The sequence below is a fragment of the Coenobita brevimanus genome, chromosome 45, assembly GCF_032717465.1.
Source record: "Coenobita brevimanus isolate Jiangsu-jjx chromosome 45, ASM3271746v2, whole genome shotgun sequence".
Classification (NCBI taxonomy): domain Eukaryota; kingdom Metazoa; phylum Arthropoda; class Malacostraca; order Decapoda; family Coenobitidae; genus Coenobita; species Coenobita brevimanus.
The window spans coordinates 40,463,434-40,476,927 of record NC_136998.1 but is presented as its reverse complement, the minus strand read 5'-3'; the positions used below and the strand labels follow the sequence as shown (position 1 = coordinate 40,476,927).

Sequence of the window (13,494 nt, the reverse complement as noted above, 5' to 3'; positions counted from 1 at the left end):
TTTTTGGTGAAAGACCAAAAACAAGCCTTGCAGCTCTATTTTAGGACCAAGTGAACCTTCTTTAATTGATAATTTGGAAGGCCAACTAATAAAACACTGCAATAATCAACACAAGACAGGACAGCTGAGTGACCTAACTGACAAGACAGCATCTGTTCATGAACTGTCCCAGAAAATAGAAATTTCTGATGTGCAGATCACAGCATCTACCAGCCTACATAATATGCTCCTTGTAATCTAACTCCAAATCAAAGTAAACTCCCACCATAATCATCATCATCATTACGGTCTGGATAAGTAGTGTCATCATAAATTTTCTTAATTCTTAAGCATGAGTAACAGGTTTATGATCCATACTTTCAGCCTGGGCCATCCTGTTGTCATTTTGCTACCCTCTCCATGATATGGGCTAATTTCTCCTACTTGCCCAGCCCGTGGTCAGTGGAATGGGCCACACCCTCATTCACACATCATTCCAGCACCCTGAATCCTGCCTCTACCTCACAGGTCTATCTGCACATTTTTTTCCTTCTTTTTCTTCACGGGATGCACATATCCTTCCTGTCCCTTTTTATTACTCTTCTCTCTGCTTCAGATGGCTCTACACTGAGTGACAAGTCTAATAGTTTCCTATAACCCAGGAATTGATTTACAACACTGGATGTTAACCATATAACCAAATCACGGGGTAAAGTGGTGCCCGTTAATTGGGTAGTGGGATGCAAAGCTACATCCATCCAGGAACAAAACCTTCATACTTTTCCCTACACCATGCTGAGACAAGGCACTGTGAATCACAAGGAAACATCAGTTCATGAAACAGGATAGCCCTACAGACAGACTGGGGTTGAGCAACATGACAATACACCTGACAGATCATGTGGAGTCAGTCATTTAGTATGAATTAAGTTCCAAAACAAATTAAAAATGGCTGTAAAACTGACCCCAAAACATCCTCCTCCTGACTTTTTTTCCCCACCTAAGGATGGGATGAGGTACAGTCCAGAAAGCAAGAAAAGAGAAAAACATGGCAGAGGATGATATAATCAAAAGCATCCAAATAATTGAGGCCAAACTCATTCACTCAACATTCAGGCCCCTGGAATCCAGACTGTAATGCTAGATATAAAGCTGAAAAACAGGAACTCTGTGGTGTGTACTATCACAATCACTTTTACCCTCCTGGCAAGAGAGAAGTGAAGGACAAAGTTGGAGTAAATTCAAGGGAGCAGATATTGGCGTCTCATCAGACACACACTCACATATACATAAATACTACTAAACTGCCACTGTTTAGGCTGCCTTTAACCTTATCATCTACCTCCCTCTCACCAGGGGGGTAAAGGAAATAGCAATCATGATAGTACCTTCACCTTGGGCCAGCCTGGACCGTTTAGCAGCCCTCTCCATGATGCGAGCCGACTTCTCCCGTTTGGCCAGCCCTCGTCCGGCCTTCCTCATATGGGCCGGGTGACCAAAGTCGTGGTCTTCATTAGGATTATCGGGCTCGTTCTCACTGTAGAAGCTGTCACTGTCGTTCGACTCGGAGCCACCTATTAACAGCAACAAATACTAAATGTTATACAGGTAGGTCCTGCTATACGAGCGCTCGTAAGACGAGAATCCGATGATCTGAGCTTGGGCAATTTACACTCAATTTTGGTTATGTGAGCTTCGGAGCTTTGCAAATCCACAGCTGAGAGTAAAAAAGTTTGGAGTCAAGAGAGAAATTCACTCTTACTGTATGTTTTCTTAAAAATTATAATGCTTTGTTGACATGTTTATTACTCTGGGTTATTACACTCATGTTAACCCCAGAAGTTACATGCATTTATTGGTCAAAGTTCAGAGACCATGGACACAATGCCATTCCAGTGGCATTTCTTGAGGATCTTTTTGTTTCCATAACAGTAGATATATATGCATTAGGCCAGGTCATGATGTAATGTGTGCTTTAGATGTACCTAACCTTTTTTCTTCTTTAAAATTACTTTGCATAGCATTATAGGTGTGACCTGGTGGTGATCAGTTAACCTAACGTTCTTTTTCCCCCCCCACAGGTTATGTACTTTCTTTACAAGCAATCACTCGACAAGCAGCTTTCCATAAACATAAGTACAGTACCAGTAACATCGGGACCCACCTATACAGCTGACCCTCACTAAATTGAACTAATCTGGGGGAAGCCTGGTCCAATAAAGTGCAAAAGTTCAATAAATCCAACAGTCACCCCCTCAGGTGGGATTTCAAACACATGATTGAAAATGAAAGACTATCTATCTATCTATCTATCAATAGCCCGACACCCTAATCCTGCAAAGGGTGGCCGCAGACAAAACGCCTCCAAGTCACTCTGTCACCCACCATTTGACTACCATTCCCCCAACTCACCCCCCCTCCCTCATATACCTCTCAACTCCATCCCTCCACCTCATCCTCAGTCTACCCCTCCCTCTCCCTCCCTCCACCTCACCTACATACACCCTCTTAGTCAGTCTTTCATTCTCCATTCTCTCCACATGTCCAAACCACCTCAGTGTATTTCTCCTAATCTTTTCAACCACATGAAAGACTATATTATCATATTTTATTATTATAAATGAAAACTATATCCACTTTACACTAACATGACCAATAATTTTGCTCTTTTGCAGTTTATTTCACATTCTTGTCATAGGACTTCATGATTAATACAGTAATGATATAATGTTATTACAACTCAGCAATCATAATAATGCCTTCCTCACACTGTCCCATCACACTCCTCTGCACCCTCTCCAAATTCAATGAACGACTAGTATCACAATTAGTAACACCTCACATCCTCCTAGCCCCATCACAACATTGTTTCAAGCCGCTACACTCTTCTTATAGACCTTACACAGAGAGTTTTTGATGGCATCAATTCAGCTATGCCACCACACAGAACACTCCTAGCCATACTAGATATCAGCAAAGCTTCTGATGCCATCTTCCACCATAACCTCATAAACAAAATAATCAACACAAATATGCACAATAACACAAAAAGATGGCTGGCAAACTACTTAGCAGGCAGATGTGTGCATGTAACATTTGCCGGTCAGTCAAACATCAGAAACTTCACAAACAGCGTCCCTCAAGGATCTGTTTTGTCCTTTACACTCTTTAACATATACATGCATGACATACCCACACCCCACACACCAAAGATACACATAGCTTCCTACACACACTAAAACACAAACACAGTTGCACACATCCTCCAATCTTACCTCGATGCACTACATGAATGGTTCACCAAAAACAGACTCAATATAGCCCCGGCCAAATCTACAGTAACCCTTCTCACACACTGGACAACAGAACATATTCCACACCTCACCATAAACAACCCCCCCCCACACACACACACACAAAATCCTTGGTGTCACATACAATATATCAATGTCATTTAAACAACAAATCACAAACATTAAAAATATTAACACCAAGACTAAATGTCCTAAGGTCACTTGCCCATACAACATTTGGACACAACAAAGAAACCACCACAATAGCATACAAACAGTATATACTTTCAGTGATGAATTATGCAACTTCACTAAAACACAGTACAACACCCTACTGACCATACAGAACAAGGCCCCCAAATAATCACAAGCTGCACAGCTACTACACCCACAGAACACCTACACTAAGAAACCAAAGTCTCAAAGTCAAGGATCATCTAGACATAAGAGGCACACAAATTCTTGTCGCAGCCTCCACAAACCGATACCATCCACTACACCACATGGCAGCACATCCACCCACACCAAGGAACATCAAAACAACACTCAGCACACGATATCATACACAAATACTGTCATGTCTCCCCCATTGCCCACCTCAGACCAGCTTCCAGAAGCATATCCATGCTCAAATCACTCATCGCTCCATTCAGTCACTCAAAGACAACACACAGCTGCATGCATGGCCTCCTGATATCCACCCTTCTGAATCCTACCTCCCTTGTGAGGACAAGGTCCACCTGGCCAGGCTGAGATGTCGGGATCATCCAGCCTTCTTGAGTTGTCAGAGGACTCAGTCGCTGATGCCTGTCCAGGTTGCAACACAGCACCCCATACTGTTAAGCACATTATGGAACACTGCATTGCACCATTGCACGCAATCGCCTGCACCAGCAATACAACATACACTCCTTGAGAGCTCTGTGGGAAAGCCCGGTCTTGGCCCTGGCCTTCCTTAGGGACTCGGGGCTGTTTGGCCAGACTGCCTAGGGAACAACTACTACTGCTAATACTACAAACACAACACCAAAAAGAACATTCATCCTTCATCAAGTCTTTCTAAACATTATAGCCATTAACCACTGGAGGCCACATGCTTGTCCTTACCGGTGCTTGTGGTTCTCCTCAATTCTCGCGTCAGTAATTTGGCAAAGGACCCGCTAATCTCCTTGTCATTGTCCTTATCGTTATCGGGGTCATTGTTTTTGCTTAAGTTGTCCAGCTCGGGGTCGATGGGTTCATCTTCGTAGTCATCTTTGGCGCGTTCCATCACCTCAATGTAGTCCAGTTCTGCATAGTAGTCATCACCACCACTGATTTTACCCTCCTGCCATTAACAATAATAGCAATAAGTTACATGGATGAACAGTGCCAGGTTAATTACTACTCAACTCCCTCCCCATCCTTTGACAGAAGGTTGGTAAATGTAAAGGCAGAGAGACACAGATGTCACAGGGAGCTTAGCAACAGACCTCACCTTCATAACTTAGGCCTTTGAACCTCCAGTGGGTTACTTATTTCCTGTTCTGGTATATAAGCCCATTGCACCATCCACGTTACGGTACCAGATACCCTACCTAGATATTACCCTAGCTACTCATTTTACCTACCAAGCCACAGACTGTGGATGGACCTCTCGATTGAGTGGCACCAAGTGCCTTCCCCAGGATACATACCCTGGCACTATCTGGCCAACAGTTCTGTAGCTGGCAATGTTATACATGCAGGCACAGTATGGGCTAGTTACTTCAACATACAGTCCACAAATTTACTTTCAAATGATCCTGGAGCCATAACAACAACAATACACAGTTCCACAAAAGCCATGGTACCCACCTCATTAGCCATGGTTTCATTTAGCATCCTGCCAACATAGACGCAAATGAATCCCCCACGTGGGATGTCGTGTAGAGTGCGCACTCCCCATCCTCGCCTGGCAGTCTTGAATAGCTGCAGCTTCAGTCGCAAAGGATGCTGCACCACACGATTTAGGCAGTGGGCACTGCACTTACACCTACAAAACCAGAAACTGTCAAAGTCACTGGTGCTTACCAGAAGTGTAGTTGCAAACACGTTAACACCCTATGCTGTACCAAAAAATTTATTGAATACAAGTTAATCAATCAATTCATTTCAAGTTATGCCATGCTTTCTCCTAAGTCCATGGTAAAGTTTATTCTTTCTAGAGTCTGGAAACTTAATCAAATGCCTACATCAGGTAATTACCTTCCAACATTTGCTAGAAACTTCTGGAAAAATAAACTCACATGTGTAATCAACTTGGCTTGAACTCTTGACTCCATATGTTTGTGACTGAATGTTTCTTGCCGAGGAGTGATAACTATGAGGCTGATTACCAAGACTGCAGCCACATTTCACTCTCACAGTACTATATGCCTCCTCGGGTCAATTGTGGCCATTCATCTACTACTCAGATATTTGTAGACAACCTCACTTGGAGTACAGGTCACATTCATACATGTCACTCTGGACTTGCTCATAAATACCTGTACATCAGTACTTGTAACCAGCTTAGGTTAACTGTCTTGTCTATAATCCCATTTCCACCCTTCTTACTCCTGACTTTATACACTCATGCCACACCAAAGTCTTATACCCTTAACCCGTTAACTGCAGCATTAGGTTTCGATGTCAATCCCATGCACAAGAAACGGGATTTTTTTTTGTTTTCCTCAAAAATAATTTTTGCTTTTATAGGCTAAATGAAACAGTGCATGGAAAAGAATAAAAAAACAAATATGAGTTCATTATTGACCTTAGTTTGGCCGTGATATGCTATTTATGGACATTTCGGTGAAAAATGTAGCGTGCCTTAAAATGAAAGAGAGAGAGAGAGAGAGATTGATCATATGATGTACGTAGCAGCTATCGGGTTAAGTTAATGTGGGATACTGAGTTATCTATCAAAAATCAAATACTGTACCCTGTTTCTTCAATAATCCCATTTTTCCACTGCTCCTACTATCAACTTTTCACATTCATGCCATACCAGAGTCTCCCACATTTAGGTTTGTGAACTACCAAGTAAAGTGCCAAGAACCAAATACACTGCTTTGTTTTCACCTGGAGTAACATTCATATATGCCGCTTTGGACTTGCTCATAAAGACGTCGGTACTCGTATCCGGCCTTATAGTTCACCGTCTGTTCCAGGATGGCCGTGTTCTGTATTGTCATCTGCCAACACGCACACTTTGACTTATCCTGAAAATCAATACATTAAAACTGTAAAGTGGTTTAGACATGCATAACTAACTAAGAATAAAAAGCTAAACAATTCACTCTGATGATGAGGTCTCTATCTTATTCCTGCTACAATAATTTTTACAGTCAATAGAAATGGGGGTGGGGGAGGGTTAGATATAGTCTTCATTAACATCTTCACTACTACAGGTCCGTCTCAAGCTGAATAAAATCATTTGGAGGTACCAAGAATGAGATACAAAATGCAATGCTGGATTGAAGAAACTCAGTGAGATAAAAATAAATGTAAAATTAGTGGTAGAACCATAAGAATGAAGCAATATGGAAGGACAAAGTGGAGGAGTACATGTGGACTGGTACAATAAAAGTCCTCTCATTCAGCATCTGGTCTTACAGTATTTCTGGTCTTTTGGTGGTTTTCATAAATACTGTGGTTCCATTATGAAAGTTTTCTGCTCTTCTGGCACACATGCTGAGCTAAGCAGCACACATGCACCCATAGTTGCCAATTTGGTGCTGTTGGTGCTAGATCTAGCGCTTTTCATAATAATTTAGTGCTTTTCATTATAATTTAGCGCCAATACTATATATGTGGTGCATTTTGAAGTCCAATTTAGCGCGAAAATTTTAACAGTTCTCCTATAGTTTAGCGCGATTAAAAGTTTAGCTTAGCGCTTTTGAAGATTTCTGCTTGCCAGCACTGCATGTGCCATCAGCCATCATGACTCATGAGTGTCTGGTTTTGTGAGCGGGACCTTTTGAAAGTCTGGAAACTATCTTGTGCTATTTTACGGTGTATATATGTAAATACACATAGGCAGAGGTAAGTTCATGTGTACTGTATCCATCCATCCAGCCATCATCCAATCCTATATTACCCCATGAGAAGCGTAGGAGCCCGGGGCTAAGCAGCTGGTCCCGGCATTTAAGTTGAGAGTGACCAGCCTCACTCACCCCTGAGTGGCATTACATGAGCAGTCAACCCCAACCACCCCTTGGATATAAACCTTCCCCAGCTCAATCATTAAATATATCAAATACAAGTTGTTTACTAAATATTTAATGCGTAGGGTTGACCAATAATACTTGCTAAACACTGTGATTGCACTGGGATGACTGACCACGACTGCTAAAACTCTTTGGCTGGTTTTCCCAGTCTCCCGGCAGTTTCTACTCTTTCAGCAAGTGCTTGGTCCCGAAGATGCCAAATGAGAGGACTTTTACCGTAGTTTGAAGTGGCAGAAGGAAGTGTGTTCAATAAAAGAAAGTTAAATGGAGAATACAAACACTGAGAACAAGACGGAAGGACAATGTGAGGGAGTACAGGTGGATGGATAATTTGGAGTGGCAAAAAGGAATATAACCAGCATAAACATGGGAAAGCAAGAATGAAACAAAGCCTAACACACCTGGCAGTCATCCACACAGTCACAGCAAATAAGGAAATCCGGGTCTAAGTTGAGGGGGACATGCTCAGTGGGGAGACGAACGTTGCAGTACATCAGCTCTTGTGGCTCTGTTGTGTCCAGTGAGTTTACTCCAGAGATGGATACGTTCTCCTCACCTTTAGATATGTCCTGGAAAAAAAAGGTTTGGTCAAGATCAACATTATCACAAACATCAAGCTCTTCTCCTTGTCCTCATTACATGTCTGTATCCTGCAAGTCATTGTTATGAATGATGGGGTTCAGTACTGGGTGGAATGTATGGAGTATATACATGTACGTACTCATGCATGCAAGTGTGCACACATGGGTGTGTGCACACACACACATGGGTGTGTGCACACACACACACACACACACACACACACACACACACACACACACACACACACACACACACATGGTAAATACAAACTGTGGAGAAGAGACAGAAAAGAAAAAACGGGAGGAGGAGTGATGATAGCTGTGAAGAACAACATAAATGTAGATACTGTGGAAATGGAAGAAGGCAGGGCTGAAGTGATAAATATGAAATTAGAAACTGGAGAGAATGTTAAGAGAGATATGGCGGTTGCGTATGTTCCCCCTAAGACGACAGCATGGAATGATGACGAATACCAGGAGATGTTGTCAGATATGGCTAGTTATTTACAAAAAATAATTGAGAAAAGCAATAATATAATTTTACTGAGTGACTTTAACTGTAAAGAGGTGAACTGGGAAGAATGGGACTCAAGAGGTAGCGAGGACTCGCAGGGCACTATATTATTAAATATGATAATGAAGAATGTGATGATGCAATGGGTCAAAGAAGAGACACGGTTCCGAGGTGAGGACACACCAGCAAGGTTAGATTTACTGTTTACCAAAGAACCCGATGTAATAGAATCATTGAAATATTTCTGTCCTGTAGGAAAAAGTGATCATGTGGTCATTGAGTTCCAGATGATAATAGGGAACGTCGAGCCAAGAGACGAGCTTCATAGACAGGGAAGATACAACTTGGGGAAAGCAAACTTTACAGGATTGAGAAAATTTTTTGAAAATGTGGATTGGAGAAAGTTCAGAGAAACAAGCGAGATACAGAAGAAGTGGGATATCTTTCTAGACCTCTATAATTTGGGAGTGGAAAAATTTGTACCAAGAGTACGAGGGAAGAAACAGGAAAAGGGAGTGGTTTAATAGAAGGTGTATGACAGCAAAAAAAGAGAGAGATAAGGCGTGGAACAACTGGAGAAAGAGAGGTGACAACAGAACAAAGGAAGAATATAAAAGAACTACAAATGAATACACAAGAATACGTAGAGAAGAAGAAAGGAATTTTGAAAAAGGTATAACAGACAAATGTAAGGATGAACCCAAACTGTTTTATAGATTTGTTAATGGCAAACTGAAACAAAAGGTAGGAATCACCAAACTGAAAGTAAAAGGAGAGGTCTATAAAGATGCAGCAATGCAAGCTGAAATAATGAACAAATGTTTCCAATCGGTTTTCACTAATGAAAAGAGTTTTTGGAAAGGGAGAGAGTGATAAGAATTGTACTGGTGCTAAAAGATATAAAAATGGAGGTACAGGAAGTGTATAAATTACTGGAAACTCAAGATGTAAGGAAAGCCCCAGGACCTGATGGAATTTCTAATCGGGTACTGAAGGAATGCAGAGAACAACTGGCGGATAAAATTCACAGTTTAATCGTTTGTTCTCTGGAAGAGGGGAAAGTGCCACAGGAATGGAAGAGGGCAAATGTGGCATCAATTTATAAGGGAGGAAACGGGGAAGAATCCCTGAATTATTGACCAGTGTCTTTAACCAGCATGGTCGCAAAATTGTGTGGGAGAATCCTGAAAGACAGATGGATAAAATATCAAGAAGAGATGAATATTTTGGCTGATTGTCAGTTTGGATTCAGAAATGGAAGGTCATGTGTTACCAACTTCTTGAGTTTTTACTCAAGAGCGATTGACGTGGCACAGGAGAGAGATAGTTGGGTGGATTGTGTGTACTTAGACTTAGAGAAGGCCTTTGACAAGGTACCTCATAAGAGACTAATGTGGAAACTAGAATATATAGGAGGACTGAAGGGGAAACTCCTGGAATGGATGAGAGACTTTTTGAGAGACAGACAAAGGAGGACAGTAGTAAAGGATAGGATGTCTGGATGGAGGGAAGTAATAAGTGGAGTCCCTCAAGGCTCTGTGTTGGCACCAATAATGTTCCTGATTTACATAAATGATATGGTAGATGGAGTGAATAGTTATGCAAGTCTGTTTGCTGATGATGTAAAGATCTTGAGGATGGTAGAGGTTGAGGAGGATTTGTAAAGTACTGCAGGAGGATCTGGATTGGATACATGATTGGAGCCGGACGTGGGAAATGAAATTTAATGTTAAGAAATGTAAAATATTGGAAATGGGTAAAAGTACCAGGAGGCCATCACTGAATTATTTGTTGGGTAATGAATTAATCACAAAAATGAGAGAAGAGAAAGATTTGGGAGTGCTGGTCCAAGATAGTTTGTCACCAGAAAAACACATTAACAAGTCAGTTAGAGAGACTTATAAACTCTTGACTAACATAAGCGTAGCACTTCATTATATGGATGAGGAGATGATGAAAAAATTGATAGTGGCCATGATCCGCCCCAGGTTAGAATATGCGGCAGTAGTGTGGTCCCCACACAAAAAGAAAGATATAAACAAGATTGAGAGAATACAAAGAACAGCAACCAAGATGGTTCCCAGTCTGGGAGATCTGTCATACAGAGAGAGGCTGGAAAAGCTGAATTTGCCTTCGTTAGAGGAAAGGAGAAAGAGGGGAGACACGACTGCAATGTTCAGGACCATGGTGGGAGTAGATAAAATTGACAAAGAAGATCTGTTTTTATGGGATAAGAGAGCAACAAGAGGACACAGAATGAAATTGAAAAAGTCAAGCTGCTTGAAGGATATCAAGAAATATAGCTTTCCTTACAGAAGTATAGACTTATGGAATAGCCTGGACAAAGAGATCGTCCAGTCTAAAAACTTAAACGAGTTTAAAGTTAAATTTTACTTACTGAGAAACAGCGACGGGAACCCACAAGCATAGCACATTTCGTGTATATCACAATTAGGTTCAAAGTATTAGGTAAATACATAAATATTTGGAACGACTTAGATGAAAAGGTGGTGCAGGAGAAAAACATTCATGTGTGTGAAAGTTGACTAGATAAATGTGGATATGGAGAAAGGACAACACAATCATTGCTCAATTCCTGTATACTACAAATAGGTAAATACACACTCACCTCAACATAAAGCAGTTTCCTGAATGGCTCCCATTCACTGGACACATCAACAGCAATCTCAAAGGAGAAGCAGTCAATCTCCAGTGCCGACTCTGTGATGCGTAGGTATTGGAAGATATCTTCAATGGAGCGCAGACGTCGTCCACAGGGAGCCACATAGTAGATATCATGCTTAGTTACTGACTTTTTACGCTGCCTGCATACTTGTCTGTTGGAAGTTAATATTGTGCTTAGTCACAAACTTCTTACATTAGTTGCATAGTCTGTCAGGAGTACAACACCCTCTTTAATGAAACACCATATTTTACTCTTGCTCCAACTTGATATTATTTCAACAAAACCCTTGGGTCAAATGACATATGTAAATTGATTAATTAGATAATGTGCTTAGTTATCAACTCTTATGTGGCTACCCTTGAATCGAAGGGCATATGTAAACTGATTTATTAGATACTGTGCTTAGTTACAGCTTCTTATGTTGATGGCAAACTTGTCTGTAAGAACAACAACAATCACTAACTCAGTAAGTCTAGGGATGTGTTCTTCAATATTCCTGATATATCCTAACAATTTTATTCAGCTTAGAACAGACTCTTTGAATTGATGGTGTAAGATATACTGTAGACTTCATAAACTCCTTCAACACATGAAGCCTTATGGTCAATAAAATCATGTAGCAGCAGCAGCAAAAACTAGCTAAAAAGAACATTTGGGGGATTCAAGTGATGATGAACACTGTCAACATCCTGGCCTCTCTCTTTCCCATCTAAGGACGAGGTAAATAGGGGTACAGAAAGCAAGGAAACAGAAAACACAACAAAGAAAGAACTAATCATAGCATGCCCTGTGAAATGGGCCACACACTCATTCCCTTACCAATTACCAATGCTTTGACCCCTCCAGACCATAGCTGTGGCTTCAAACATGCAAAACTCAAGCATATTGACACTTTCCGCCTACTAAAAATCTGTATCTTGGAAACTATTCAGTCTCCATCCTACAAACAATATTCCATCAATCATACACTATCACCCCATAAGGATGTAATAGCTGAAAACTTATCAAGCTGATCACACTGTCCTGGCCGTGATTCAAACTCAGGCCGTCGCGCTCCACACGCGAACATGTTACCACTGAACCAAACAGAGGATCCCCACTTTGCCTACAGGCAATGCAGACATTTACAGACCCCATTACATCCCTAATTTCTCCCCTTGGTGATTAATTTGGTGAGTTTCAAATACACATGGTGGCATAGCATTGGCAGTCAACATCGGGGATACGTTGGGCCACTCCAAACAGCTCATCCCAGGGATGGTAAGGACAAAAACACTGTCAGTTAAACAAAAAACACCAACAAACTGCCAGCCAAGCCTTGCCTCACATCCCACCACTTCCACTCATATGTACCGGTCGAAAACAACCACTCTCAAAATAAGTGACCAGTACATTTAAATTTAAGGAGTTTAATATACAGTAAAACCTCGATATAACGGACTGCAATATACCGGAATTCACCTTTATCGGAATCGGGGTGCCGACTGGATTAAATTCTTAAATAGTATATCAGAAAAGTCTGATATGGCCAGAAGCGCTCCAGACTGCCTGACCACTTCAGCTATGTTCACCACAATAAGGTACATAAAAGACATGTTCATCAGTGTATAATGGAGTATTATTTTATATACATTACACCATTTGGTTATTATAGTGAATGTATAATACAGTACAGTACTGCAATGGTTGTGAAAAACTATTGGTGCGATCTGGACTAATGTCTGATATATGAGAAAAAGTCCGGGTTAGCCAGGGGAAGTCCAGATGTCGCTTTTATCGAACTTTCACTCTTTCGGAATAGTTTGGGCCCCAATTTGTCAGTTAAAGTAAGGTTTTTCTGTATGAAATGTTTGAGGAACTGTTATTAGTAGTCCATCCATCCATCATCCAATCCTATGTTGCCCCATGAGAAGCGTAGGAGCCCAGGGCTAGGAAAGTTGGTCTTGAAGTTTGAGATGAGAGTGACCAGCTTCACTCATCCCTGAGTGGCATTACATGAGCAATAAACCTCAACCATCCCTTGGATATAAACCTTCACCTGCTCAATCCAATTGGAGTGCCATAATTACCCACTAAACTACCAGGTGCCAAAATTTGGTTATATGGTTACCACCCAGCATAGTAAATGGTTTCCTGGTGTACAGGAAACTATTTGGCTTGTAGTACACCTCAAAAAGAATAATCAATAGGCCTAATACAAAGAGGTGCC

General features: G+C 41.3%; 1 protein-coding gene across 1 annotated transcript in view; it reads right to left on the bottom strand.

The window, feature by feature from the left end:
- egg (SET domain bifurcated histone lysine methyltransferase eggless) overlaps positions 1 to 13,494 on the bottom strand; it is a 50,618-nt gene that overhangs the window by 15,062 nt on the left and 22,062 nt on the right. The window contains exons 15-20 of the mRNA XM_080271248.1: positions 11,229 to 11,436; positions 7,906 to 8,073; positions 6,357 to 6,496; positions 5,109 to 5,286; positions 4,380 to 4,599; positions 1,368 to 1,553 (exon numbers count right to left, since the gene is read on the bottom strand). Of these exons, the coding sequence (XP_080127374.1) occupies positions 1,368 to 1,553; positions 4,380 to 4,599; positions 5,109 to 5,286; positions 6,357 to 6,496; positions 7,906 to 8,073; positions 11,229 to 11,436 (1,100 nt within the window). The remainder of the gene's footprint in view (positions 1 to 1,367; positions 1,554 to 4,379; positions 4,600 to 5,108; positions 5,287 to 6,356; positions 6,497 to 7,905; positions 8,074 to 11,228; positions 11,437 to 13,494) is intronic.